Source organism: Cucurbita pepo, chromosome 10, assembly GCF_057944985.1.
Source record: "Cucurbita pepo subsp. pepo isolate OVF chromosome 10, ASM5794498v1, whole genome shotgun sequence".
NCBI lineage: Eukaryota > Viridiplantae > Streptophyta > Magnoliopsida > Cucurbitales > Cucurbitaceae > Cucurbita > Cucurbita pepo.
This window is the reverse complement of record NC_141807.1, coordinates 1329757-1356532: the sequence shown is the minus strand read 5'-3', so window position 1 is coordinate 1356532 and position 26776 is coordinate 1329757. Positions and strand designations below refer to the sequence as shown.

Below are 26776 nucleotides of genomic sequence, written 5' to 3'. Positions count from 1 at the left end.
GATATAACTTTAATATCGTCTTACATTACTAAATTATACTTGAGTGGATTGAAGTCTTAGACAATATTTTAGTTCATAGTCATTTAAACTTAAATTAAATGTAATATTCAAATCTTATGTTTAATAACACAAAAAAGTAATATGGTTGTAGTTCCTAATTCAAACCGCACGTGCCTTTGATTTAGGTTTTATTTATTTTTTATTTATTTATTTTCATTCTATTCTGACCAATGCCAGAAATAAACAAGGTATTAAGATAATGTGTATTAAATTAGCCATTTGATAAATTTAAAAAAAAAAAATGAAATTATAAATTTAATCGGGATAGTTTGAAAACTTTGCACTCTAGCCCTTCATAAAATCCAAATCATATATCTATTTTATGAGAATTTTAGGTTACTATAAAAATTATTTATGAAATTTAGAAATCATATGAATTAAATTTTAATTTTATAAATTATAGGGACTAAATTTAGAAGACATTAGAATGGAATAATACGTACACGTTGTTTTAGTATTAAAGAAAATAGCATTCGTCTAGCTTGTGACAACCAAATCGAGGCACAATTTCAAAACCCAAACACTAGGGATATAGGGAACCACACATTTATTGTCCCAAGTACTAAAATATAGATGTCTATATCAACTGAGCGAGGACGGGTTGTAATTGTGTAGTACTATACGAAAACCTAAACATATATATACCCGATTGAAATATGATATGACTGCATCTCGATACTTGATCCTCTTGTTCAGGGATTCCAAACGAGGAAACCCTAAGTGACCTGAAAATTCCAACTATCTTTCATATACAATTCATATTAGATATGACTAATTACTCATCCTATCTTCTCTATTGACAACCGATCGTTGTCTTAGTAGAGCTTTTTACGAGCACATTTTGGTCTTAGTTTCTTATTAACTCGGGTGCTCAATACACCATATATATCTATGTGTGTGTGGAGAATTGGGCCTATGAGGCCTATTGGGCTATTTGATCCATTTAGAAAAATTGTTCTCATTGGGCCTATTGGGCTATTTGATCCATTTAGAACAATTGTTGTCTCATTGGGCCTATTGGGCTATTTGGTGCAAAATATTCCCAAAATTCTTTTAATTGGAAAAAGGACGTCCAGTGAGTTCCAGAAATTTGCATAAAAGCCGATGTTTCCATATTGATAATCCAATTGGGGAAAGCAAAAGAAATAAATGGCATCTTCGGCAGCTTTAGGAGGATCAATCGGTCCACTGATTCGTAATCGCTCTACCAGATTCCTTCCATGTCGGAACCCTCACCATAAATGGAGCTTCATCGATGCTGGTTCTCATTCTCGATTCTCCGTTATCCATTATTCTAGCTTTTCTCCTCTTCATAATTCTCTTCCGCTTCGCTGTCGTCTTCTTCTTTCTCCTCCTCCTCTTCATCTTCTGCTCACATCTCGTTTACCTCATTTTCGATCTCCTCTGACATCAATGGCCTCCACAGTTTCTGATCAGGCTGGTCCGGAGACTCCTCAGTCCAATCAGGCAAAAACGGTGAGTATTGCTTTTGGATTTCTCTGTTGCTTGGCGATTGACGCAGTGTTCGATTTTTGTGGTAATTGGGGCTTTGGCAATTGCAGGTTAGGGTTGTGATTAAGGGTAGGGTTCAGGGAGTGTTCTATCGGGACTGGACGGTGGAGAATGCTAAGGAGTTAGGGTTGAAGGGATGGGTGCGGAATCGTAGGGATGGATCCGTGGAGGCTCTTTTTTCCGGCCGCCCTGAGTCGGTGACGGAAATGGAGCAACGGTGCCGCCGTGGTCCGCCGACGGCGATGGTCACCGGTTTTCAGGTTTTTCCTAGCTCCGATGACCCCGGGCCTGGGTTTGAGCGCTTACGGACCGCGTGATGATCGTGAAGGTGGAACCGGACCGGACATGACGTCGTGTAAGAAATTTATTAGGAAAAATAAAATTTAAATTTAAATACTAGCACAACATTTTTCCGCTTAAAATCAGTACCGGCCTACTTTTTTTGTTCTTATTATTTTGTTAATATAATATATATTAAAAATAAATATGGGAATGTTTATTGATAGAAAATCAAACCAAATTTCAAATGTGTACAATTATCTGTAAAAAAATAAAAGTTAAATTATATAAATTCATATCTAAATAAAAGTTAATTTATATAAATTCATAACTTTTTATCTATCAATAAAAAGTTACATTATATAATAAAAGCTACATTCTAAACTCTTGTTAATGACCTCTCAAACTGAGGTAATTAGATTTTTTTTTCCTAATCCTATAGTAGTAGTCTCTGTAGAATCAACAAAGTTGATCAATGATCAAATGATGCTAACTAACGGATAAAACAATTGTGTGACACTTATTTTAATTCAGCGAACAATTTAAAGATGAGGAATTGAGGAATTCAAACACACTAATACAGCTGTAACCAAATAAAAGAACACCACGACTTATAGTATATAATTTAGGGTAGAAAGAGACAAAACTCGCGGTAGGAGAAAGAAACAATAGTCATATCCAAACTTTTGGAGCATTTTAACCCTAGCGGGTATAAGACGTGATTTTGGTGAACTTCATACACCCCGTACAACATGAAAACATGTAAAAGGGGTTTGAAACGAACATGCAAGCACGAACAACCAAGTATGACTAGGACATCTGATATGCGACTATAGACAACACGTCTTAGACAAACATGAATGTAAAGCTATTCATCCCTACCTTTTTACCTTTTGAAACACCGTCTAAAAAGATGGAAGGAGGGAGAATGAATTGTATCAAATTTTCACACTAATCTCAAACATGTTGGAACACTTTTATCCTATTTTCCACTTTCTTTGAATTCACCAACAAAAAGTAATGAAAATCTCCAAACAATGATCAATCCCACGGACGTCCTGGAAGTTCTTTCTTTCTAAAAACTGTACTTTAATGGTACCTTCCCGTTCTTGGAACCTGCAGGGGACGCTAGGCGACTAGGCGACGGCAGTCCAATCTTCAACACCCTGCGTTAAACTTGAGACTTAAGACAGTAAGACCAAGCCAACGATAAAATTTCTTGGTCAACAGAAGGGTGTCGGTCGTTCAAAGTATTGGACTCTTCAATATCTCCTCCACACTGCATTAAATGCAGTGATGGCAATGGAAACCAAGAACCAGCAGCTATCTATCCCATTCCTATTCTAAGATCAGATCAGATCAAGGATAACAATTTTCATCATCTGATCTGAATCTCATCCCATCCTCCTCATTTCTCTAATTCTTTCACCACTCAACTTTGGGAAAACACAACTACTTTTATCAGAGTGGTTCCTGAAATTACTGTTCATGAGCCTATGATCTTGAGAGCAAGAACTCTAAATTAATAATTAGAGAAAGACGGGATTATTGGGGAGGAACCATAATTTTTCAACTTTACTGAGCCAAGTAACGTGTTTCTTTTTCATTTTTTCCACAGATTAAAGACAAACATCTAAGTTATCAAATCTCATCCTATATTGTCTAGTTTCTGTTTAGGAACCTAACGCTGACTATCATTTTTCTGAGACAGAAAAGTTATCTGACCAAGTCAGCATTAAATGGTATGTTGATGCTACCCACATGGAATGGTTCAGGCATGGCCCTCTCAGAAGCTTCAGTGCAATTTCTGATGTACGTCCCCAACTCGATATAAATCTTCTCCTAAGTCTCACTTGGCTCTATCCGAAGTCTCGAGTTCACATAAACATTTGTTTACCACGCCAAATCGTGGGAACAAAAGGGAAATATTACTACAGGCTTCGGATTTTCATCCTGATGAAGCTAAGGTTATTCATCTCTATGCTCCAAAAGAGCCTTTCTCCACTGATGTCTAAAGAACCTAAACACGATAGTTTCGACGAAGAATTCGATGCAGCAGTTATGGTGCCGAAAGACGTGGAAGAAGGCCATTTTGTGGTATTTGCAGCGGATGGTGATGAGAGAAAGAGGTTTGTCATTAATTTGAAGTTCTTGTCTAACCCTGCATTCTTGAGGCTATTGGAGCTGGCAAAGGAAGAATATGGGTTCCAACAAAAGGGAGCTCTAACAGTCCCTTGTCCGCCTGAAGAACTACAGAAGATTGTAGAAGAAAGAAGAAAACAGAAAACTGGGGAATGGATTGCATCTAGTGTTCATATCATAACTGGCTACTAGGCAACTAAAAAATGCACCTCCTTTTTTCTCTTCGTTTCTGCACAGTTGAGATACAAATGGCTACACAAATACTCAAATTCCTTCATACCTTTTTAATCACTATTCCCATTTATTTCTCTTCAAGTATTAGACATACACTACGTTCTTAAATGAGGAACAAAACAGGAATTCATTTAAGACATGCAGATTGCAGCAAGAGAAGGCTTATATATAATGTATTGCTGTCAGAACATCCAAATCTAGTTTAAAATACGTACAAAATTCTTCGATGTTGTAAGCCGTTACTTTATCTCGGAACAGTTATTTGGCCCGACTGGTTCTCTCAAGCAATTAGATATCGCCATGACAGCTGCTTCAATAGATGCCTCTTCACCCTGTTTAAGTCACCAAAGCGACAATATGAGATGTATTAGGAATCACGAATCTCCACAATGGTATGGTATTGTCCACTTTGAGCATAAGCTCTCATCGTTTTGCTTTTGGTTTCCCAAAAGACCTCATACCAATAGAGATGCATTCCTTACTTATAAACCCATGATCAACCCCTTAATTAGCCGATGTGAGACTCATCTCCCAACAATCCTCAACCAGATGCTCTCATTATGACCCTATTTTACTAACCAAGCAAAAACTCACAACGGTAACTGTTGTACAGAAGTATCGATTGGAGATGTTACCTTCTCTTTCCAATAAAATATGTTTCCGTACTTTCCAGCCAAACGGCTCCAAAAGCTCCTTGGAATATCTAAATCGACAGACGCTCCAACGTTGAAGTTCAATATGTTACCTGAATGACGATATCAATCAATGTCAATGTCAATAGTATCATAGACATAGGTGTAGAAAAGTATCGTGACATTGTTCATACCAAATGTAGGATCAGCAACAAACACGATTGTTTTATCATCCACTTGCCAAAAATCTTTGATCGCTAGCCCTGTAAAGACCATTAAATTGATTGTTTCTGCCGATTAGATTAGAGATCATCTATCTAACTTGATAAACTTGACATGCGTATGAGAGAAACTTTCAAAGTTATGAAGTGTCAATAAATCACATATACAATGTTCTAGTAAGATTCAGTGAATGTACGTTGAAATTTTAATAATAAAGTCCTCGCCATTAAAAGTGAGATTAATGCAATGATCTGCTGAAGATAAAACATAGAACATACCAGGCGTCACAGGATAATTTTGGGCCAAAACTCGCAATTTATATCCAGTATCCTTCTCAATGTCAGCAATTTCTTGTTTGAGCCTTAATTCCTGTTCATAGAAAATCAGAACCAGCAATGGCCAGTTGATCATGATCAAATACCCTAAATTACATCAAAGAACGCAACAAAGGAAAAAAAAGAAAAAGAAAAGGAATGAGGCGAAGCAACCACACCTGGCCATCAGATAGAAACCCAGCGACATCAATGACAGAGGTGAACTCCTTGGGAAGTAATTCTGGCTTGTTAACCCCAACTTTGGCGTCAGCAAATCCAACTCCTACAAGGTACACTCACTTATTACTGTTAGCACTTCATAAAATTCTTAAGTTTCTATGATAGAGTAGAGCCAATCACTTCAATAAAACAAACGAGTATCTAAAACCAATTATATAACCTAAACATTCCATCTCGAAACAATTCAGACAGAACTTAACATTCCTTTTTTCTTTCTTCATCTAACCGATGATAATTTGCAAGAATGATTACCAGAGAGAGCTACTCCGAGCGCAAGAGTCCAAGAGAGCGCGAAACTCAGAGATTTTGGTGGGAGATGAAGAAGGCAGTTGGTGAAACCAGTTAAGTTATGGGACGGAAATGAAACTGATGGCGGAGAGAAGCGAGATGATGCGAAGATTGATGATCTGTAAACCGGCGGTGAAGCTCCCGGAAATGATAGCGATGGAGATGGAAGGCGATGATGAAGATGCATAAACGCCATTATTGAATTTTTCTAGCTCCTCGTTGGTGTGTTTGCGCCATGGATTTTGGATGGACCTAGTGTTCTAGAAACAGAGACGGTTCTGGATAGCGGATAGGGGTATGTCATTTAATTTGCATGTTTGATACTTTATTCAGAAAATAAAATTTTAATAGAGTTTAAAAAATATACCAAGTTTAATTAAGTAAATAATTAATAAATGATATATATATATATATATATATATATATATATATATATATATATATATATATATACCAAGTTTAATTAAAAAGTTAGTAAATAATTAATAAATAATATATATATATATATATGTGTGGTAGATGTACACCTATTTTTTTAAATATAATTTTCAAGTTTTTTTTTTTTTTAAATTAATGTATTTTTGTTTTTAAAGTTTAAGGGTATTTTTGAAATACTATTAAAAATTGAAGGGTATTTTAAAAATAAAATATTAACTATTTTCCTAAGGAGAAAATGTAATTTTGAGATTTTTTTTTAAAAGTTTAGAGTATTATTGAATTTTTTAAAAAAGTTTAAAGTTTATTTATTTATTTTTTAAGAGAAAGTATACAGGAGTTTTTATTAACTTAAACCATATTTTTTTAAAAGTATTGCTATTTAAATAATTGCCTAAATTAAATAATTTCCAACGGTTGGATTGTAGAAGACTAAGTGGGCCCAAAATAAAAAACCGGGCGAACTCTTGTAGAAAATGGAAAAAACTCGGTTCGACGCCTTATAAATAAATGCATAATCGCATCTCGGTTATTCATCGATCTCGTTTTTTCATGTTCTTTCTTTTTTCTTTCCATTTTTTTCTTCGAAAAATTTGCTTCCTCTTCGATCTCTGTTTGCGAGGGTCTTACAGGGGTTTATCGTTTTTTTCTCCATCAATTTTCTTTTTCCTCATTTGTGTTTGAATTCTTGGATTCCCTCCATGTCGCTGACTGTCTGTAAACCCTAGCGATCTTCTTCTTAGGGTTTCAGTTTCGTTTGTTTTTCTCCTGGTGTCTCCTCGGCTTTGAATTATCTGTGTTGATCGTAGATTTCACCACTTGTTGGAAAGCTTGGGTGAGTCTCTGCATTTCTTCGCCAATTTTGAAGTTTCTTGAAGTTTACAGGCTCTGTTTGGAGTTATTATCATTTTTTTTTATCTGGGATTTCTGACGAACGAGGAAACAAGAGAGGGACAGTGCTTTTGGTTTGGAAGTCTCTGCAATTACGGGTCTCAGGAGGAGGAAATATTGTTTTTCCTGCGAACTTTCAAGAAATTACTGGCCTGCTCTTTCAATCTTGAATTTCATGCGTTTTTTTTTTTTGTTCTCTCATTTTTTATGAAAGGCTAGAATGAGAGTTGCTTCCCATCTCAGATGACGTTTGATTGGAAGATGCTTGATTTTGGCGCTTAATGATGGGGTGAATCTCGCAGTCCCAGTAAAACCTAAATGACACGAGGATTTGAATATGAGCCATGGAGGTGGGAACATTACGCGAGAGAATGAAAACCCGGCGGATCGTTTTAGGAGAGCTGGAGCTGATGATTTCGGGCGTGAGGTGTCGAAAGTTGCAGCAGCGCAGATATGCCAGAGTTTGGGATTCCAGGGATCGAAAGAGTCTGCTCTGGACACGCTTGCGGAAATTGTAATAGTATATCTTAGTGATTTGGGAAAGATGGCGAATTTCTATTCTAACTTAGCTGGTAGAATTGAGTGTAATGTGTTTGACATTATTAGAGGACTTAAAGATTTAGGAGCACCAGGGTCTCATCAAGATGCTGAGGTTAGCCGTTGTCTTGCAGGTTCACGTACAATTCAAGAAATTTTTGAGTATGTGAATTCGGTACAAGAAATTCCATTTGCTCAGCCAATGGCGCAGTTTCCTATTATTAAGAGCAGCAAGGTACTGCCGAGTTTCATTCAGATGAGGGAAACACCTCCTAGCAAGCATATACCCAATTGGCTACCTGCTTTTCCTGATCCCCACACTTACATTTATACGCCGGTGTGGAATAAGAGGATGACGGACCCTCGCACTGACAAGATTGAGCAAGCAAGGCAGAGGAGAAAGGCAGAGAAGTCATTGTTAAGTCTGCAGCAGCAGTTGGTAGTTAATACTGACCATCTAGAGGAAGAATTACCTAGTTTGGATAGTAGCGCATCCCATGATACAGAATTGCAACCGAGGGAAAACACCGTTTCTGTGGTCAAATCTCCTCTTAAACATTCAGACACTGTGTTTGATGATAGCAGTTCTGTGTTAGAGGCATTTGCTCCGGCCATAGAAGCTGTTAAAGGGAGTGGATTTTATGATGATGAAGAGGGTGAGAAGAAGGAACTTCCCATTGTTAGGCCTGCTGTCCAGTTTAAGTTTAAAACTGGGAAGAAGCTTCTCGGAGATTCTTTGGATTTGATCATTCAAAAGAAAGGAACTGGTAGAAGAGGGTCCTTGGTTGGACGGGACGATGAAAGGGATGATAAGAAACGAAGAGCTGAATACATTCTTAGACAGTCTGTGGAGAATCCGCAAGAACTCAATCAGTTGTGAATAAACATATTGACTGGCGTTCATAATTTAATCTAGGTATTTGGTATCAGCTGGTGCAATTGTTGCTTTAGTTTAAACCATATCTCCTTGTAGTACGGCCATTCTTGTAATTTACATGAGTTCCTTGTATTTCCACTCAGGAATTTTTCAGAGACCCAAATGCTTGTGAAAATTTTATTGAGAAGGTTTCACGTCTCTTTTCATCTCTCACATTGTGTTTTTAACTGTTTGTTCTGTTAAATTAAGATATTGAATCGTTTTCTTCTTGGTTTGTGAACTCCCCTCTGTGAGTATCAAGCTCCAATGCAGAAGTAGGAGGCATGACCCCTTACTCTGCTAAATAAGAATGCCCTTCAGCATTACTTCTGTTGTGTTTTTCAACAATTTAGACACTTGTACTGCCACTTCTCTTGATGCCACAATATGGTAATACTGCCGACAAGAAAGGATGTCCATTGGGACTTCACGTTTTATGTGAATGAATGTTTAGCTTTGTTGTGCTTTATGAACTAAATTTGCATAAGATATTCAAGTCAATCTTTGCAGCATAAATAGCTGGAAGACAGGATGATGTTCAAGCCAATCTTAATGAAACCAAGAGGCTACTGGGTTTCTTTTCTCAAGGTAAGTACTGAAAAATTGTCACTCTTGGTTATTATATCTTCTTGTATTACCTGCTTGAAGTGAAAGATCAAATTCTTCCTTATTTTCTTCATGGTAAAGGTGTGAGAAGAAAGTATCTTTTTCTCTATTTTTTACAGTACAGAGATTTGATTTGAGCATTTTGTTACTTAGATTCACCGAATTCCCTTTTGTCTAGGAAGCCTAGTGCACGTTTCTGAATGGTTTGGTTTGTCTGTAAGAGTAAAACGTTGAGGTTCCGGTGTAGAAAGAAAATGAAACTGCCTCAGACCATCTGCATCAATAAAGAAAAATGATGTAATGAATGTTCTTTGTAAATGCATGGGAAGTTTAGATAGATGAAAACCGAATGTTTACCGTATTTTTTCAGAAAAAAAGAGCCGAAACGAGCCTCGACTGTTGAAGCGTCATAAGATCTCGCATATATATGCCTGTTTATTATTATTATTCTTGTTACTGTATAGCTTAATTATTGTGTTTGCTTTCTTCCACAATGGGGCCGTCAATCTAGTTGTTGTCTGGAAATTGATTATTGATCGTCTCAGTGTCGTCTGGAAAGAGATTATCGATTCAATTGTTGAATTTTAGATGAGGAAAGCATTTGATGCACAAGTTTTAAAAGGTTCTCATTGAATTGTTGTATATGGAAGAAGTTATGTTATGCATATTCTTCTGCTTTATAATTGTTCATAGCTTCCACAATTGGCTCTTCTCTTCCTCCATTCATTAAACTGCCCCCTCCATTGCTATGATTGGTTGTTTAGATCCTTTGCCTTGCTGGTTTTAATGTGTCTTCATCGTTGGGCAAACACTCCTACAGTACAAGCTTTCCCCAGACTACTTGTGATCAAGGCTTTGGCTAAATAAACTTATGAAATGTTCCCCGAGCTTGGCCCTTAGCAACCATACAGTCAAGCTCGTCGATCTCGTCGATCCTAATGAACGATGCTGAGCCGACCATAGGGCAGTTTAAAGTTTGGCCTTGGTGTGCAAGCCGCCCTATGCCACCAGTTATCCAGGTTTCAAGTTTCAAGTACGCAATATTTTGATTCTGAGACTTTATGATTTCAGCCTGATGATGTTGAACTAAGGTTAGCTTTCTTGTTTGATAATCAATTTTAGGATCTTCTCCTTGCTATATTTTGTGGCTTATGTACATTTAGGTGACAAATTGGACACATTTTCATGAAAGAGTTGCAGGGCTTTGTACTACAGAAAATGTCGTATATAAGATTTAGTTATTACCGTGCAGAAGAAATTGAGTTATCTCGCTTGGAAATGATAATAAATGTTTCACCTATTTAGGTACGTTGAAATTTATTTTATATTTTAAAAAACATATTTTAAGAAAGAGACTTCAATCTGTTCCTCCAAGACCACTTGATTGACGCCATCGAGTAAAAATCTCCCTAACTTCAAAGCATATTTCTCTTAAAAAAAAATCTTATAACTAATTTATTTAATTTCGTTTAAAATTAGATAACCTATTCATCGCAAATAGAATTTGTATAATTTGATTCTTTCTTATCTTATACACACTTTCTAGCTTTATAGCTTTATGTATTTTTTTATTTTCAAATATAAATTTGACATTTTTCACTTTTTTTTAATGTTTTTGAATTGTAATGGTAATTTTTATTCCAATTATATTTTTTAACACTTGCTTTATTTTAATAAATGTTAAACTTTGATAACATAAATACGTGCTTTAATTCGTTTAAAATATTATAATTTTTATTTTAAAAAACATCAAAATAATATTTTTTATTATTTTTTATTTTTTTAAAAAGTAATTCTGAAAGAAATTATTAACCTTTTCCATGGTAAAAATACTTTCTGTATTTTTTGAATAGCTTAAATACATTATTTTAAAAAAAATTGAAGGATATTAAGAAGAAAATTCCATAATTTGGGTATACAACCTTCCTCTCTTAAGAAGAAAAGGAGCAAACCTATGGCATAAATGTCATATCTCAGCTTATCTGAGCTCAGATCTTTCCAGATACATTCCATAGCCATTTCCCTTCGTTCTTGCAGTCGCCTGTTATCTTCTGCTCCGCCATCGACATGGCGAATCAAGCTGAATCCTCCGATTCGTAAGCCCTATCTCCAATTTCCCAGATCCCCGTTCTAATTTTTTTGAGATGAGTATTTTCCGTTGTGATTGTTCGTTTGTTGTCTGATTCCGTTCTCAATTCCTTTTTTTTTATTTCGTTCTTCCAGTAAGGGTGCCAAGAGGGATTTTAGTACCGCGATTCTAGAGCGTAAGAAAGCCGCGAACCGGCTTGTTGTCGATGAGGCCACCAATGATGACAACTCGGTGGTTGCGCTTCACCCTGACACTATGGAGAAGCTTCAACTCTTCCGTGGCGACACGATCTTGATTAAGGTCAGATGTTATTCTCGTTTTTTTCTTAAAAAAAAAGTTTTTATCTTTCGTTAACATTTCTTTGACATATTTATTGTTCATCGAGTTAGGTTTTTGAAAATGTTTTTGCCGGAAGTGATGTTGCAAAATTGTGTAGGATCGGGGAGGTTTTCTCTTCTCCTTTCGGAACGTGCGAATCTTTCCATTTTATTTTATTCCCAATTTAGACTAATTGGCGGTTTTGTATTTAGGATTGGTGAATTGAGCACGTTTTGATGTGTGGATAAGATGTCGTTACTAGTTCTTCTAGGTGACATTTTCTTGACTGGTTTGGAAAGTTTGACTTTGTGGACTTTGTTGTTGTTTTGAAGTTTGGGTTGAGTTTTCATAGCTTGAGGACGTGAATGAGTTACTTTATATAGCTCATGTTTCATATCTGATCTGTGAGTTTGAGATATATGAATGTTATGAAAAGCCTAGAAGATGAGTTTCGAAAATCTGTGTAATTTTATTATTTCAACACTTGAATTAGCAACATGTAATAAGTAAACTCACATATCAAATAGAGCTTCTAGTATAAAAATCACACCTATGAATCCAAAACCCTTAGTCCAAATGCCCTTTTAGTCTTAACCTCTCTCTCTCTCTCCACCCGCTAAGTAGAATATATGCCTATCCAACTACATTACAGGATGAACACACTTTTAATGCAACTCGCACAGTAATTGTATTTGCTCGATGTTTCTCGGAGCTGTGTTTCTTTACATAGTAAGAACGGTGACACCCTGGAATAGTGGATTTGCGCTGCCCATTTGCACCATCACTTTTTTTTTTATTGTGTGCAAATTCCCAATCTAATAACTTAATGACTGTATTAAAGTAGCAGTAATAGCCTATAGCTAAAATTGGAAAAAGATAATTTCACCTGTTTGTTCGTTAAAAAAATTCCAATTCTTTCTTACTTTCTCCTTGGGCAAAATTCTGCTAGCCGTTCTCAACATTTGTACCATGATTAAAAAAATCAGATCCTAAACGAACATTGGAGAAAACTTGCATGGAGGATGGAAGGAGGAAGGAATTTTTTGAACTCAATCAGGGCTTCTCTTTGTTTGTGAAAAGTTGGGGTTTGTCTTTTTCTTGTGGGTACATTTTGACTATGCTAGGCATAGGTCTCTTTTAAGTGATGCGCAAGTTCCCTCTGAAGATCTTGTAATCATTGCACTCCACGCTGCTGGACCAACTTTTGAAATATTAGTTTTAACCCGTGGCCTTTTCCTCGTCTAGAGGCAATCTTTTTAAGCAGTCTTTAGTGGGCCATTTATCATAATTTAGAGTCAAGTCAAGTTATTTCTCAATTTTCCTTTGTTCTTGAAAGGAGGGGATAGATGTCTCTTGCTTCCCTTCTCCTCGTCCATTTTCGTTTTAATAAATTTCTAAGAAAAAATGCAGCTTTCTCATACCCACCACTTGAGGTTATTCTTGAATTACTTGCCATATTTTGTTCGTAACTGTATCATTTGTCTTCCTTCTGGAGTTTAGGGGAAGAAAAGGAAGGATACAATCTGCATTGCTCTTGCTGATGACACTTGTGATGAGCCAAAAATAAGAATGAACAAGGTTGTGCGAAGCAACCTTCGTGTCAGGCTTGGAGATGTTGTTTCTGTGCATCAATGTGCTGATGTTAAATATGGAAAGCGGGTACACATTCTTCCAGTCGACGACACTATTGAAGGTGTCACCGGGAATCTTTTTGATGCATACTTGAAACGTGAGATTCTATCCCTGATCTATGTACTTCCCCTGATTTGTCTCTTTCTTCTTGTATGATTAGATTATGATGATATCAATTCTGGCAATGTGCCGGTTGCTCAGACATTTGGATGGAAACATTTTTGTTGACTTTGTGATATTTGATATGCCAAGCCTTCTAATGTTTTTTTTTTTTTTTTTTTTTTCTTTTAAACATTTATGTATATTCCTGTAAGTTCTGTTTTGCAGTTACCCCATGTTTTTTTTTTTCATTCATTAGCATGAAAGGAATTGCCAGGAAGCAGCTTGTTTATAATAATAATAATAATTATTATTTTTTTGGAAGCTTGTTTATAACTTTTTATTTAATCATGATTTAGTTCCTTTATACATTTAAAATATGGTGCAAACCAATTTTGTCTTTCCCAATCCTTTGTTTTCCTCCAAACGTGTCTTTTCTCATTTATTATCTACTTTTTTTAATAGAAACAAGTTAAACTACCTGACAGTACCGGGTCTGGTATCAAGTAAGTTGAGTCTACACATGAGTAATGGTTGTCTAAGGAGGCAGCTGTAGGATGGTTGTCCATGATCTTCAAAACTTTTAATGCGCTTTCCTAAGTTCTAGCTAATAATACACATATATTCGTGTGTGTGTTTTGGTACATGTTTTTATATTAATCTGCTACAAAGGAAGATAACTTCTCATGTTAAACGTTGGGTCAATTTGAAGTATAGATTTATTTTTCCTATACATGAAGTTTGCATCTTTCTTAATTCTTACACTGTTCGTATCCTGCAGCTTACTTCTTGGAGGCCTATCGTCCAGTGAGGAAGGGTGATCTCTTCCTTGTGAGGGGAGGAATGAGAAGTGTCGAGTTCAAGGTCATTGAAACTGATCCTCCTGAATATTGTGTGGTTGCCCCGGACACTGAAATCTTCTGTGATGGGGAACCTGTGAAAAGAGAGGATGAAGATAGATTAGACGAGGTTGGTTATGATGACGTTGGTGGTGTTAGAAAACAAATGGCACAAATTCGTGAATTGGTGGAACTTCCTCTGAGACACCCACAGCTTTTTAAATCCATTGGAGTAAAGCCACCAAAGGGAATTCTGCTTTATGGACCTCCTGGATCTGGAAAGACTTTGATTGCCAGAGCTGTAGCTAATGAAACTGGGGCTTTCTTTTTCTGTATCAATGGACCAGAAATTATGTCGAAGTTAGCTGGAGAGAGTGAAAGTAACCTTAGAAAAGCTTTTGAGGAGGCAGAAAAGAATGCTCCATCTATTATCTTTATTGATGAGATTGATTCAATTGCTCCTAAGCGAGAAAAAACTCATGGAGAAGTTGAGAGAAGGATTGTTTCTCAACTCTTGACACTAATGGATGGGTTAAAATCTCGTGCTCATGTCATTGTTATTGGAGCTACAAATCGTCCGAACAGCATTGATCCAGCTTTGAGACGATTTGGAAGGTTTGACAGGGAAATAGATATTGGGGTTCCTGATGAAGTTGGGCGTCTTGAGGTTCTTCGCATCCATACTAAGAACATGAAGCTTGCTGAAGATGTAATATTTCTATTTTCTACATTTATTTCTAATTGTCTACATTTATTTCTAATTGTCTATGCCCGTTGGTTGCTGCATCATCAATGAAGTACACTGGTTTTCCTATGTTGGATATTACAGGTTGACTTAGAAAGAATTTCCAAAGATACACATGGGTATGTTGGAGCTGACTTGGCAGCACTTTGCACCGAGGCTGCACTTCAATGCATTAGAGAGAAAATGGATGTTATTGATTTGGAAGACGAATCAATTGATGCTGAGATTCTTAACTCAATGGCAGTCACAAATGAGCACTTCCACACCGCCCTTGGAACTAGTAATCCATCTGCTCTACGTGAAACTGTAAGTGCTTGTGTTATTTCAATCAATGGCGTTAACTGTGGTTTCCTTTCTAATGCACGTTGAATAAATTGCTCTGCTCCAGGTTGTCGAAGTGCCTAATGTCAGCTGGGAAGACATTGGAGGTCTTGAGAATGTCAAAAGGGAACTTCAAGAGGTAATTGATGATACTGTGGAATGATATTCTTCATTTGGAGGAGACTGCTTATCTAATGCTTAATCGATCTGATTTTATTCTGTTTCTCAATCAGACCGTACAATATCCAGTGGAACATCCGGAGAAGTTCGAGAAATTTGGCATGTCACCCTCAAAGGGAGTTCTTTTTTATGGCCCTCCTGGATGTGGAAAAACTCTTCTGGCCAAAGCTATTGCAAATGAGTGCCAGGCTAACTTCATAAGTGTAAAGGGTCCTGAATTGCTTACAATGTGGTTTGGAGAAAGTGAGGCCAATGTTCGTGAAATTTTCGATAAGGCGCGCCAGTCTGCACCTTGTGTTCTGTTCTTTGATGAGCTTGACTCTATTGCCACTCAGGTTTGTATTGTCATCCTTATGTAGCTCTCCAATATTATTATTCTTTAAGCAAACCCTCATGTAGAAATGTAATTAAATTAATTCTTGCAAATGTTCGTTTTTTTGCCTGTTTTTGTTCCAAATTATCTGCAGAGAGGCAGCAGCGTGGGAGATGCTGGAGGTGCTGCTGATCGAGTTCTAAACCAACTTCTGACGGAAATGGACGGAATGTCCGCAAAGAAAACTGTCTTCATTATTGGGGCGACCAACAGACCAGATATTATAGATCCTGCACTTCTTCGTCCGGGACGTCTCGATCAATTGATTTACATTCCTCTTCCTGACGAAGATTCTCGTCACCAAATTTTCAAAGCTTGCTTGAGGAAGTCGCCGATCTCGAAAGATGTAGACCTTAGAGCCCTTGCTAAGTACACTCAAGGTTTTAGTGGTGCTGATATTACAGAAATCTGTCAGCGTGCTTGCAAATATGCTATCAGAGAGAATATTGAGAAAGTAAAATCCTGCACTTTGAAAATGCTATCATCGTGATTTCTTTGATATCGAAGTGTTACAAATTTTCAGTTCTGTAATTATCAGGCAAGCTCACGATCAAAATCTTCTTTATTGCAGGATATTGAGAGGGAGAGGAGGAGAAGAGATAATCCTGAGGCTATGGAAGAGGATGTAGAGGACGAGGTGGCAGAGATTAAAGCTGCTCATTTCGAGGAGTCAATGAAGTTTGCTCGTAGAAGTGTGAGCGACGCCGATATTCGCAAATACCAGGCATTTGCTCAAACACTGCAGCAGTCGAGAGGGTTTGGTTCTGAATTCAGGTTCTCAGAAAACACGTCTGGAACTGCAGCCGCCGACCCGTTTGCAACATCAGCTGGCGGGGCTGATGATGATGATCTTTACAACTAGGGGTTTCCATATGTGATGTATGTTTAGAACAGTTCTTCTAACACTGCAAATTTGTGTCCGTTTCTCATAGAAAGATCTGTGGGGGAAGAAGGAGCCTTCAGTTGGAGGGGCGTTCGGTCCCAAAGATGGCTTCAGGGCGCCCCCTTGGGTAGTGATACTTGCCTATAATGTAGACATATCAGTTGGTTATTTCCTGTTACTGCTTTAAAAATGGATACTTCAGAACACCGTAGGATTGCTGTTTGGCCTCTACTACTTAACTAAGTGCAGGACTTTTAAAGCCTTATCCGTGGCAACTTTTCTTTCTAAGAAAGTCCGAGATGCTTTAATCAATTCTTATTGTTCACGCTTAGTTGACCGTTTTGCTGGAGCTGTAGCTCAAAGAGAAAGTCGAGTAGAATCAAAAGATGCATTACGGTTTTTGCAGAGTTTTTTCTCATGTTTCTACCAACTACATATCAAATAGGATCGTGTCTCTACCCGCCACGTATTAGATGGGATTACGTGAGCCTTCACCACACAAATTTTACTCCATCTCACCCAAGTATAATTTTCAAGATATGAGTGGAGAACAATATTGAAAAAGAACATCCTTGAAGAAAAAATTACAAACAAGAACATTGATAGGACAACGTTAACAAAGACATATCTCTCTGATGTCAAAGTGGAGGGGAGTAAAGTAGATTGAGAGTGACAAGGGTAGGGACCAAAAAGAAAAAAAAAAAAAAAAAAAAAAAAAAAAAAAAGGGAAAGGATTCAAAATGACTAAAACTCGAGGGGCCATGATGAAAATAATTGAAAACAAGATCGAAAAGTTAAAGATTAAATGTGGGATGTTTGAGATTCATATGAAATTGTTGGTGTGTTAGGGAACGAGTAATTGTTGGTGTGTTAGGGAACGAGTCCTCAACTTAATAATTTGTGTGTCAATGAAACCGTGGAACTTTGAGATTCATGTTCTTTAAAATTGGTAAATTTTATGTTTTTTTTTTTTTTTTTTTTGTTGGGACATCCAATCCTATTCCTATTCTTAATAATAATAGATGTTAATATATTCCAAATAAATTAAACATTGATTTTGTTTTAGTAAGTTTATGAATTCCAAAAAAAAATATTAAAATGATGAATCACTAGTTGAATGTTTCGAGTATGAATGTTCAAAAGATTCGATGATCTGAAAAACTGATCAATCTAACTCAATCAATACAGTGGATTATATACTTATTTGGATTGAATTCAAATAAATGAAAACCTTATGAATTTTGTTGGTTAGTGAGTTCCCCCAACCTAGATTAAGTTGAACGGAAACCTATTGTTTTTTTTTTTAAAATTCGATAGAATTATATACTTACATTATTTTTAATTTTATAACTATTTTTTTTATTATTATTATTTATTCTCTAATAAAGTTTATAAAATGAAGTATTAAATTTGTAATTTTAGCGGAGTGAGAATAGTAGGAATACAAAACCCTAACTCAGAAGCCATGGAAACCAGTAGGAAAGGTAGGATTTTGAAGTGAAACCCTAATTCGAAATGATTGAAAAGCAAAGCAAGAAAGAAAAAAGAGGAGAGGGAGGGCCGCACGAGGGGTCTCTGAACATCAGAAGAAGCTGCAGATGATCGTACCCACTCCTTTTTCCTGTCGCCCCCCTTTTCTCTCTCTCCCCCTTTCTCTCTCTAGCCTAACTCATTACCACTAATTTATGTATACCTATTTCTTTCTTTCACATTCCAGATTCAATTCCATATCTCATATCTTATAAAACAAAAGACGGATCTCTTATAAAAGAGCCGATGGAAACGGGTCTAGTTGAGATCTTCGCTTTTATCTTTAGGCCGTGAATAAATGTAAAAGTGAAATGGAAGTGTCATTCCTTACTTAAATCCGTTGGTCTTGTTCTTCCCCAGAGTTTAATGTTGGCTCGAGTTGGAAACAATTACTGAATCTTGATTTTCAAGAAGGATTTTAATTTCTTGTAAAAAAAAGTATGTACACTTAGCTCTCGTTGTACTCATTTCTTTCCTACTGAAGGTTCAGTGATATATCATTTGTTATAAAAGAAACGTTCTTTTATAAAAAAAATTAAACCATAGATATACAAATAAAAAGATACGATAAGATTTTATGTTATTAAGAAAGCGCACAAAAATAATACTAATAATAATAATACAAACATTGGGTGCTTGTGTCTTGTCTCATGTTCACTTTAGGATTGAATTGACCAATCATGTGGGATACTTACAACAATTTAATGAATTTGATTTATGGGTTTATTAAAATAAATGCAATTTTTTTAGAACATTATATCCTACAAAAATTGTATATGCTTCGTTCTTAGAACATATGTTTTAAAGAGTTAATTCTACATTTTCGATATATCATACTCGATCAGTCTGAAAAAACATAATTGAATAGTAAGCCACGTCTATATTAAAATTTTAATTTCTCTTCAAATGTCCTGCTTTCTTAACAACAAAAGAGAAATATGGCCGTTATTTAGCTATTTGTAGAATTCGTGTTAGTATGAGTAAAACTCAACTCGTTTAGACATATGCTCTCAATTAAGCGATCAAAAGTTTGAATTTCTCACCCAAACGTATCGTTCTAACCCTGAAATCCCTCTATAACTCCATTAGAACAACAAAAATGGCTTCAATTGGAACTCAAGAAAGAGTCATGAACAGAATTAGAAAGAGAGATGTTATTAAGATATCCTATAAACAAAATGAAGTTCAAAGAAAAGAAGAAGCACACCGGCGTTGGCGCAACAACAGCAGAGGCGGTGGCAGTGGCGGTGGCGGAGGCTTGTGTGTGTGATATCAAGGGTCGCCACGCTCATGCGAGCAGAGAAGCAAAGCCACACAGCGGCGGAGGATGTAGAATTTAGTGCGTTGTTTCTTCACCAAATTGCTGCATTTTTGGCCAAAAGATGAACAAGGATCACATGGGTATTCCCCAATTCGTCTCAAACTGCTCGAATTCCCACTCTTTTCCTTCACTCCTTCCATTCTTAGCGCCTCTTTCTCCTCCTCTGTTTATGTACTCTTTCTCTATATCTCTGCCTCTTCCCAGTTCTGGGCTAACCCAGATTTGTTCTACACACAGAAACAGAAGAAGAAACAAAAAACAGAAGGATTTTGTGTGCCTGATTCACAAATGGAACCCACCATTGTTTAAAAATTTATTTTCACCTCATTTCGAATGGTAAAACATTAAGAGCAAAAGGTATTCTAAAATGTTGTGTTTCCTTTTTGTGTGTGGATTACTAGTGACAAAGGCCTCCTTAGGACCTAATATCTATATGTTGTTGAAGAGAGAGAAAAAGGAACCAATAAACTAATAGAATCTTTTCTATTTTGATATGAAAAATTATAGAGAATTTCATATTCATGTACCTTAAAATGAACCATTACCACTAAAAGGTGAAGAAGAAGGGACCCAGTTAGTAAAACTTAAAAATTGAAGACTTCCAAGTGTTATAATAATGATCAAGAAAATGGCATAAAGTAGGGGAAGGAGAAGAAGAAGCATAGTATATGTATATATAGGCAAGCAGGAAAGTTGGAGATGCTTCAAAAATGGGGCCAGCCATGTGCTAAGCCAGCATGAGTTGGTCTTTTTGGTCTTAGGAAAGCCCCTTTCAATGATGGGTCTCCATCTTTCACAATCCATACAATCATTTCTCCCTCCCAACTTAGTTTTCTTGTAGAAGATTGTATTAGGAATGATTACGACTCCCAACTTAGTTTTCCTGTAGAAGATTGTATTAGGAATGATTACGATGCTAGAGAAGCACTCTCTTAATAGTAACAGCCCATGTCCACCACTAACCGATATTGTTCGCTTTGGTTCGTTACGTATCGCCGTTAGCCTCGCGATTTTAAAATGCGTCTACTAGGGAAATGTTTCTATTCTAGGAATGTTTCGTTCTCATCTCCAACCGATGTGGAATCTCACAATCCACCCCCCTTGGGGTCGTCCTCACTGGCACACCGCCCAGTGTCTGATCTTGACACCATTTGTAACAGCTTAAGCCCACCACTAATAGATATTGTTCACTTAAGCCGATTTCGTATTGTTGTCAGCCTCAAGGTTTTGAAACGTGTTTACTATGGAGAGGTTTCCACACCCTTACAAAAAATGATCGTTCTTCTCCAACCGATGTAGGAGGAACCCAAGCTTGAGTTCATCCATGGGTCAAACAAAAAGGAGGGGAGGAACAAGATTTCCCCTTCCATAATCTGTGTTTTCCTGTCATTAACTATCTACTGTTTCTCTAAACATTCTATAGAATGACACTAAATCTGAGAAAGCTCGAGTATGATGATTTTGCGATCGGTACAGGATGGTGCGACAAAAAAGTACTGTTCCTTCATTTTCGTTGAATATCATCTCTGGAATGAATTAAAAGATAGAGTTTAAGATGTCAGCATATATCATCAGTATCAATTGCTCGACATCTTGAAGAGCAGTACCAGGTTGTACTGCACCTAAAAAGGATAACAAATGACCTTCATATACATACAATACATAGCTGTTTGACTTACAAAAAGTATTGTTTGTATCACGCAGAATTCTTGATGGAGACCTTCCAACTTCCCAAAACTACAGCTTCTGGTGCGGAAGATGAAATGTTCAGACCAAGCTGATGCATATACAACAAAATGCATTGGCCATCTGATCTCATATCAGTAAATTGGTATATGCGCCAAGCCCTTGGCTGTTGCAGCATCGTTTTAGCTTGTATAACGCTCGGCTTTCAAGCTGTCGCACCCTCTCCTTGGACAAACCAAACATGTTGCCAATTTCCAACAGTGTCTTCTCTTTACCATCTTCGATACCAAATCGTAATCTGATTATCTGTCTCTCTTTCGAATTGAGAACGTTAAGGAGATTCCGTATGTGCCTTCGCATAAGCTCCCTCTCTACACTGATATCCGGGGTATCAACTTCAGAGTCTGCAGTTATTTCCTGTAATATAATTCAGAATGCATTCTCAGATTATGGTAGAGAACTGTCAGCATGATGTTGAGAATGTATATATCATCTGCCTAAATGGATTGACTCTATGTATCTAACGAGCCCGATAAAATCAAATATATCCACGCATTTTCTGCGTTGGCAACCAGTTCTGTAATGTATCTTCAAATGATACATGCAAAGCAACTTATAATCACTAACCAGTGGCAAACTAACTAATACCAAAGCTTGGACAACAGACATATGATGGAACTTAGCTAGATGGATTTTCAATAATGAATACACATCTCTCATTCATCTCTATTCCTGACATCATTAGTCTCTTTACATTTAAAACGGTTTCCCTGTCGAATGATAATACCGTTATAAAGCGAATTTCATCGGTAACCCAGCATTTAGCAAAGCTGCACGGTTCCGTTACTCTGAGCCACATTTACAGTAAAGTAGTACAAGACTTACAAGCTTTTTGGAAGGTAAAAATCTAAAATCTTACATTCCGGAAGCAGTATGTTTCGAGTCATAACCTGTTCTTGTTTAATTTTCTGTTCTATTCTATTGGGTTAAAACTCGAGAGAAAAAGTGAAAGATACCTGAAAAGTTGTATCTTGGTCAGCCCATACAGTTTGCTGCAATGACTGTGGGATTCTCGACATAAACTGTAACTTATCCAATTTCTCAACTGTAATTCCAACATGGGCAGCTAACTCTTCTTTAGATGGTTTATAATTACCTGCTCGAACAAAATAATTCTTTGCCTCTGTTACCTTCCCAAGGAGGCCATATACATTTTCCTGTGTGAATGCAACTTTTGTTATACTTGTACAAAAACATAATAATAAAAAGAAACGGAGAGTTAATAAACAGTGAAATTTTTTATAATTCTTCAAGAATGAACCTAAAGACTAAAGAATTGTGATTACCGGCAAACGAATAGTTCTGGAGTGTTCGAATATTGCCTTTCTGATTGATTGCCTAATCCACCAATAGGCATAAGTGGCAAAGCGGCAACCAGCTTGTTGTTTGAATTTTTCTACGCTCTTCATAAGTCCCAAGCTTCCTACCTAAGACAATATAAAAAAATGAACCAGGAAATATCATTAGCCTATGCACGTATCTCAACATATTTGATAGAGGATACTATTTTAAATAGAAAACACAAACGCAGTCCCTTAACTCGAATAACTCAATATTAAAGATTCGTATAATTCCTGTGGCGAGCAGGACTTCAGATAATGCTCAAGTTTACCAGCAAGATAAGGAAGAATAGCATGAGTGTAATGTAGAGGATAATATGTTTGTACCACAGAACTAGTAGTTAATCAGGGCATGATGCTCAAGTTTGAGTGACAACCCACATGAATGAGCCTTCACACAGAGATTCAAAATTAGAATTTAGATCATGTGCCGTATTCATTGTCTAAATTTTCAGATCTTCTTTTTTCCTTTCAAGATATAATTTGAGTAAATAACTTAAAATCTGTTCACCAAATACAAACAATTATGCCATGGCCTATAAATAAGATAGATAGGCAGACAGATGGATGGATAGACGAGACGAGGAGAGATTTTTAAAACCAACAAGGAAAAAAAAACGTCGAACTTAAGCATAGTGCCTGAAGCATAAGGTTCGAGAAATACATGTCTAGCACTTTGCTCAGTATCGTTTGCCCAGTGGCCTAACTTTGACAATTGACTCATCTACTGACTGGAATGGAAGAGAGTAAGGGCATAGCACCATAGATGCATGCCTCATAATTAGAGCATAACCTGCAATAAGTCGTGAAGGCTGAGACCACGACCCTGATATCGTTTAGCAATGTGAACAACCATTCGCAAATTTGCATTAATCAGCTTTTCGCGACTGACCCGAAAGGAGTGAAGCTGTGACTGTAAGCGTTGACAAGTAAGCCCTAGGGCTTCAGCCCATTCAACCAAAGTTGGTTCACGGCCAAACTGAGATTGAAGTCTAACTTTCACGTTGTCCAGTATCATTAAATCCTGTAACAAATCAAGAACGCATTACAGTCCTAATGAATAGAAGACGTATGAAAACTGAAAACTGAAATAATAGCCTTCAGTTCACAAGCATACCTGGACTTGGACTATCAACTTGGCCTCTTCTTCAGCTGTTAAAAGCTTCGTTGTTTCGGGACCCCACAAGAACAGTCGTAGAGGATCATTAGGATCAAGGTTTTCGCCTGTTTTTCTCCGTGTATCTTTCCGCCTGGAATGATTCTCATGAATCATTGTTACATGTTTTGGCACCTTTCGCTTCTTAGATCGTCTATCTTGCAGTCTAGTTGACTTTACAGTTATCCCCTCCTTGCTTACAGAACTAATCAATGAATATGTAACAATATGAGCAAGATTAGAGTTGAAATGAGACTATAGTACAAAAATGTGGCTATCATAAATTGTGCACATAAGATTAGAAAGATATAACTTACTCTTCAGGAGAAGAACAGTCCAGATTAGTTCCAACTAATTCAGACTTGCCAACTAAAGATGCTGCTTGTTTTGAAACTGACAAAGCTTTCTTAGCAAGAGCAATGACATTCTCTACTTCATCTTTAACAAGCATCTCCCTACCAGTGTTATTGGATTGTTTCTCGATCGCTGCGATCTTATTTTCCCCCATTTGTAAGGATGCCCATCTGCAAAATAAATATATTTACTCAATATGAAAGAAAGGATACATTCTTATCCATCTTTATATTGATAAAAGATGGTCAAGAGAAGGAAGTTTAGTCCATCTTACGATGATATTAAACCAGGCCACTCAACCGCTTGATGCTTAAGCTCCCAGACCAGACGATCATGGTCAATCTGGTTCCCTTCATCAATTGAAACACTCCTCCCGATAAGCCTCCTATCTAGAGTCATCTTCACAATGGGCATCAAATGAACCATTAATTGGAATTCCCAAATGCAGATATTAATTGCAGATACATATAACGTGAGATCCCACATCGGTTCAAGCCCACCGCTAGCAGATATTGTTCTCTTTGGGCTTTCCCTTTCAGGATTCCTCTTAAGATTTTTAAAACGCGTTTGCTAGAGAGAGGTTTCCACACCCTTATAAAGAATGTTTCATTCTCCTCTCCAACTGATGTGGGATCTCATATATAAATACTTAAATATGAGGTATAATTGTGTGACAAATGGAAATTGGAAAAACATGTATATAGACATCAGCACAAACATAGGTACTGTCAGCCAGAGTATGCTCAGTGAAATTAAAGGCTTATTGAGAACGACTTTTTAAGTACTTAAAAATTCCGTTTTAAACCAATTAGAAAGTCATTCTAAACATACCCTAAGAGGCATTACACACTTTAACAGACAGATCAGAACAACATAGTTAGAACAATAAAGGAGTGTACTTCCTATAAAAGCATACAGCCATTCATAAACAGAAGTCAATGGACAGAGAGAGAATCACATATTATTAAGAAACCACAAAATGCTAATATAGCTCTATATACAATACAATAATCCAATTTAAATGCAGAAGTTAGGAGAATTCTAACCTGGGATGTTCTATCATCCTTAAGTATTTGTGATTGAGGTCTACACTCATGGTGCTGTTCTTGTGAAAGAAATGAGGTTGAAAAGCATCGAGGAGTCACTTGCTCATGAAACATAGAAACTGCAGGATTTCATAACAAACATGTACGTAAGTAGATGTAGAATTTCTAGACACACATGTATGTAAGTGAAGAAAACTAATTAAAAAAAAAAAAAAAAAAAAAAAAACAAATGTCCCGTTTGATAATCATTTTGTTTATAGCTTTTGATTTTTGAAAATTAAGCTTATAAACACTTCCATCTCTGAGTTGCTTTGTTCTGCTATTCACTTTCTACCAATGTTCTTAAAAATCAAGCTAAGTTCTAAAAACTAAAAAACTTATTTTGTTTTTAGAATCTAACTAAACATCAAATAAGGCAAACCCAACTCGAAATGTTTGATGGAACTATCTGAGTTTCACATTTGAGGTATCAACGCAACAGAAAAATTCCATACAAAGCACAGAAATGAGCTAAATATCAATATCAAACTGCAAATACAACCTGAAGAAGAGGAAGAGGAAGAGGAAGAAGAAGAAGAACAAGGAGGAAGGAAGCTTCTCGGGTGGCATCTCGAAATGAAGGGCGATGACGAAGAGAGCAAGTTGAGTCCAGCCTCCATACGTAAAAATTCACTGTTCCTTTTGAAGTAAGACGAAGGCTAAGAGCGTCTCCTCACATGGAGGTCTCTTAGGACTGTTCACTGAGAATTTCACCGCCGTTTAGTCTCTGTAAAGCATCTGGGTTCTTGTTTTCTGGTGAATAGCTTCTGAGAAATTTGGTAACAAATGGGTTGGGGGAGGTTTATGGATAAAGGAGGAGGAGGAGAGGTTCTTCGGTGGTTTCGCAGAGCAATCCGCACCTCAAAAATCGGGAGTTTAGATTTTTTTCAAATGGATCGGGTTTCAATTATATACTATCGTTGTTTCAGATATATTCTTTTTTTTTTTTTTTTTTTAATCCCAAGAAATTATTGGTGGGTTCTTGAGTTGTTGGGTCAGTGGGTTGACATGGCCCAATGATAGCAGATTAGGCCCTTTCAACTCAAGAATCCAAAGCCCAGAAGCTTTCAAATCCAGGCCCATTTATTGTCCTCTTTTTAGGAAGGCTCCGATTTATTATTATTATTATTATTTTTAATGCTCAAACTGTGCCCAATAAACATCAATATACTTTTGAAATTTACATATAAATTATAAGTTACAATCATTGAAAGAGTAATCTTAATATATAATAATGATTTATACTAACGATACCAAACTAAATCCCATCGCACTTCATATAAGAATTTTTTGAATAAACATACGAATTTCTTAGGAACAAAACGATCGTTGGGTACATTTTAAACAAATTCACTCAATGTTCGATTGTTCATCCACCAATAGAAAACGTGACTGGGTTGAAAGCTTGTGAGACTGGTTAGTTTTACTCGGATTGATTCACACAATTGGTCACCCAA

General features: G+C 36.7%; 6 protein-coding genes across 7 annotated transcripts; 4 read left to right on the top strand and 2 right to left on the bottom strand.

The window, feature by feature from the left end:
• The first annotated feature begins 1173 nt into the window (after positions 1–1173).
• Positions 1174–2057, top strand: LOC111803991 (acylphosphatase family). The gene is made up of 2 exons (XM_023688621.2): positions 1174–1536; positions 1623–2057. Exons 1-2 carry the CDS (start codon positions 1210–1212, stop codon positions 1887–1889), a joined length of 594 nt encoding a protein of 197 aa, XP_023544389.2. The 5' UTR covers positions 1174–1209; the 3' UTR covers positions 1890–2057.
• A 1110-nt stretch (positions 2058–3167) lies between these two features.
• Positions 3168–4539, top strand: LOC111803675 (uncharacterized). Its single transcript, XM_023688187.2, has one exon. It carries the CDS (start codon positions 3613–3615, stop codon positions 4183–4185), a length of 573 nt encoding a protein of 190 aa, XP_023543955.2. The 5' UTR covers positions 3168–3612; the 3' UTR covers positions 4186–4539.
• On the bottom strand, positions 4373–6230 carry LOC111803368 (thylakoid lumenal 15.0 kDa protein 2, chloroplastic). The gene is made up of 6 exons (XM_023687734.2): positions 5888–6230; positions 5575–5678; positions 5360–5450; positions 5054–5122; positions 4863–4972; positions 4373–4559 (listed from the first exon to the last, which is right to left on the bottom strand). Exons 1-6 carry the CDS (start codon positions 6117–6119, stop codon positions 4467–4469), a joined length of 699 nt encoding a protein of 232 aa, XP_023543502.1. The 5' UTR covers positions 6120–6230; the 3' UTR covers positions 4373–4466.
• A 656-nt stretch (positions 6231–6886) lies between these two features.
• On the top strand, positions 6887–8876 carry LOC111804206 (transcription initiation factor TFIID subunit 8). 2 transcript variants are annotated; one of them, XM_023688926.2, is made up of 2 exons: positions 6887–7193; positions 7493–8876. In XM_023688926.2, exon 2 carries the CDS (start codon positions 7587–7589, stop codon positions 8664–8666), a length of 1080 nt encoding a protein of 359 aa, XP_023544694.2. In that variant the 5' UTR covers positions 6887–7193; positions 7493–7586; the 3' UTR covers positions 8667–8876. The 2 variants fall into 2 exon arrangements, with proteins under 2 accessions (XP_023544694.2, XP_086983701.1); XM_087127575.1 differs by having other exon boundaries at positions 7469–8876.
• A 2340-nt stretch (positions 8877–11216) lies between these two features.
• LOC111803648 (cell division cycle protein 48 homolog) lies at positions 11217–17099 on the top strand. The gene is made up of 9 exons (XM_023688158.2): positions 11217–11404; positions 11532–11697; positions 13216–13444; positions 14228–14994; positions 15115–15336; positions 15419–15490; positions 15585–15866; positions 15999–16358; positions 16476–17099. Exons 1-9 carry the CDS (start codon positions 11376–11378, stop codon positions 16764–16766), a joined length of 2418 nt encoding a protein of 805 aa, XP_023543926.1. The 5' UTR covers positions 11217–11375; the 3' UTR covers positions 16767–17099.
• A 4020-nt stretch (positions 17100–21119) lies between these two features.
• SIGF (RNApolymerase sigma-subunit F) lies at positions 21120–26206 on the bottom strand. Its single transcript, XM_087127490.1, has 9 exons — positions 25822–26206; positions 25281–25399; positions 24509–24633; positions 24198–24404; positions 23842–24085; positions 23518–23748; positions 22671–22811; positions 22341–22541; positions 21120–21741 (listed from the first exon to the last, which is right to left on the bottom strand). Exons 1-9 carry the CDS (start codon positions 25937–25939, stop codon positions 21454–21456), a joined length of 1674 nt encoding a protein of 557 aa, XP_086983616.1. The 5' UTR covers positions 25940–26206; the 3' UTR covers positions 21120–21453.
• Between the last annotated feature and the right edge of the window lie 570 nt (positions 26207–26776).

What these genes read in the sequence shown, in the direction of transcription:
- LOC111803991 (XM_023688621.2), top strand. Translation starts at nt 1,210, where the DNA reads ATGGCATCTTCGGCAGCTTTAGGAGGATCAATCGGTCCACTGATTCGT. An exon ending in AGTCCAATCAGGCAAAAACG is followed by an intron (nt 1,537 to 1,622) that starts GTGAGTATTGCT and finishes TGGCAATTGCAG; the next exon opens with GTTAGGGTTGTGATTAAGGG.
- LOC111803675 (XM_023688187.2), top strand. Translation starts at nt 3,613, where the DNA reads ATGGAATGGTTCAGGCATGGCCCTCTCAGAAGCTTCAGTGCAATTTCT.
- LOC111803368 (XM_023687734.2), bottom strand. Translation starts at nt 6,119, where the DNA reads ATGGCGTTTATGCATCTTCATCATCGCCTTCCATCTCCATCGCTATCA. An exon ending in GCTCGGAGTAGCTCTCTCTG is followed by an intron (nt 5,679 to 5,887) that starts GTAATCATTCTT and finishes TGTACCTTGTAG; the next exon opens with GAGTTGGATTTGCTGACGCC. An exon ending in AAATTATCCTGTGACGCCTG is followed by an intron (nt 5,123 to 5,359) that starts GTATGTTCTATG and finishes TGGTCTTTACAG; the next exon opens with GGCTAGCGATCAAAGATTTT.
- LOC111804206 (XM_023688926.2), top strand. Translation starts at nt 7,587, where the DNA reads ATGAGCCATGGAGGTGGGAACATTACGCGAGAGAATGAAAACCCGGCG.
- LOC111803648 (XM_023688158.2), top strand. Translation starts at nt 11,376, where the DNA reads ATGGCGAATCAAGCTGAATCCTCCGATTC. An exon ending in CATCTGCTCTACGTGAAACT is followed by an intron (nt 15,337 to 15,418) that starts GTAAGTGCTTGT and finishes GCTCTGCTCCAG; the next exon opens with GTTGTCGAAGTGCCTAATGT. An exon ending in TCAGAGAGAATATTGAGAAA is followed by an intron (nt 16,359 to 16,475) that starts GTAAAATCCTGC and finishes TCTTTATTGCAG; the next exon opens with GATATTGAGAGGGAGAGGAG.
- SIGF (XM_087127490.1), bottom strand. Translation starts at nt 25,939, where the DNA reads ATGGAGGCTGGACTCAACTTGCTCTCTTCGTCATCGCCCTTCATTTCG. An exon ending in AGGATGATAGAACATCCCAG is followed by an intron (nt 24,634 to 25,280) that starts GTTAGAATTCTC and finishes CCCATTGTGAAG; the next exon opens with ATGACTCTAGATAGGAGGCT. An exon ending in AGTTGATAGTCCAAGTCCAG is followed by an intron (nt 23,749 to 23,841) that starts GTATGCTTGTGA and finishes GATTTGTTACAG; the next exon opens with GATTTAATGATACTGGACAA.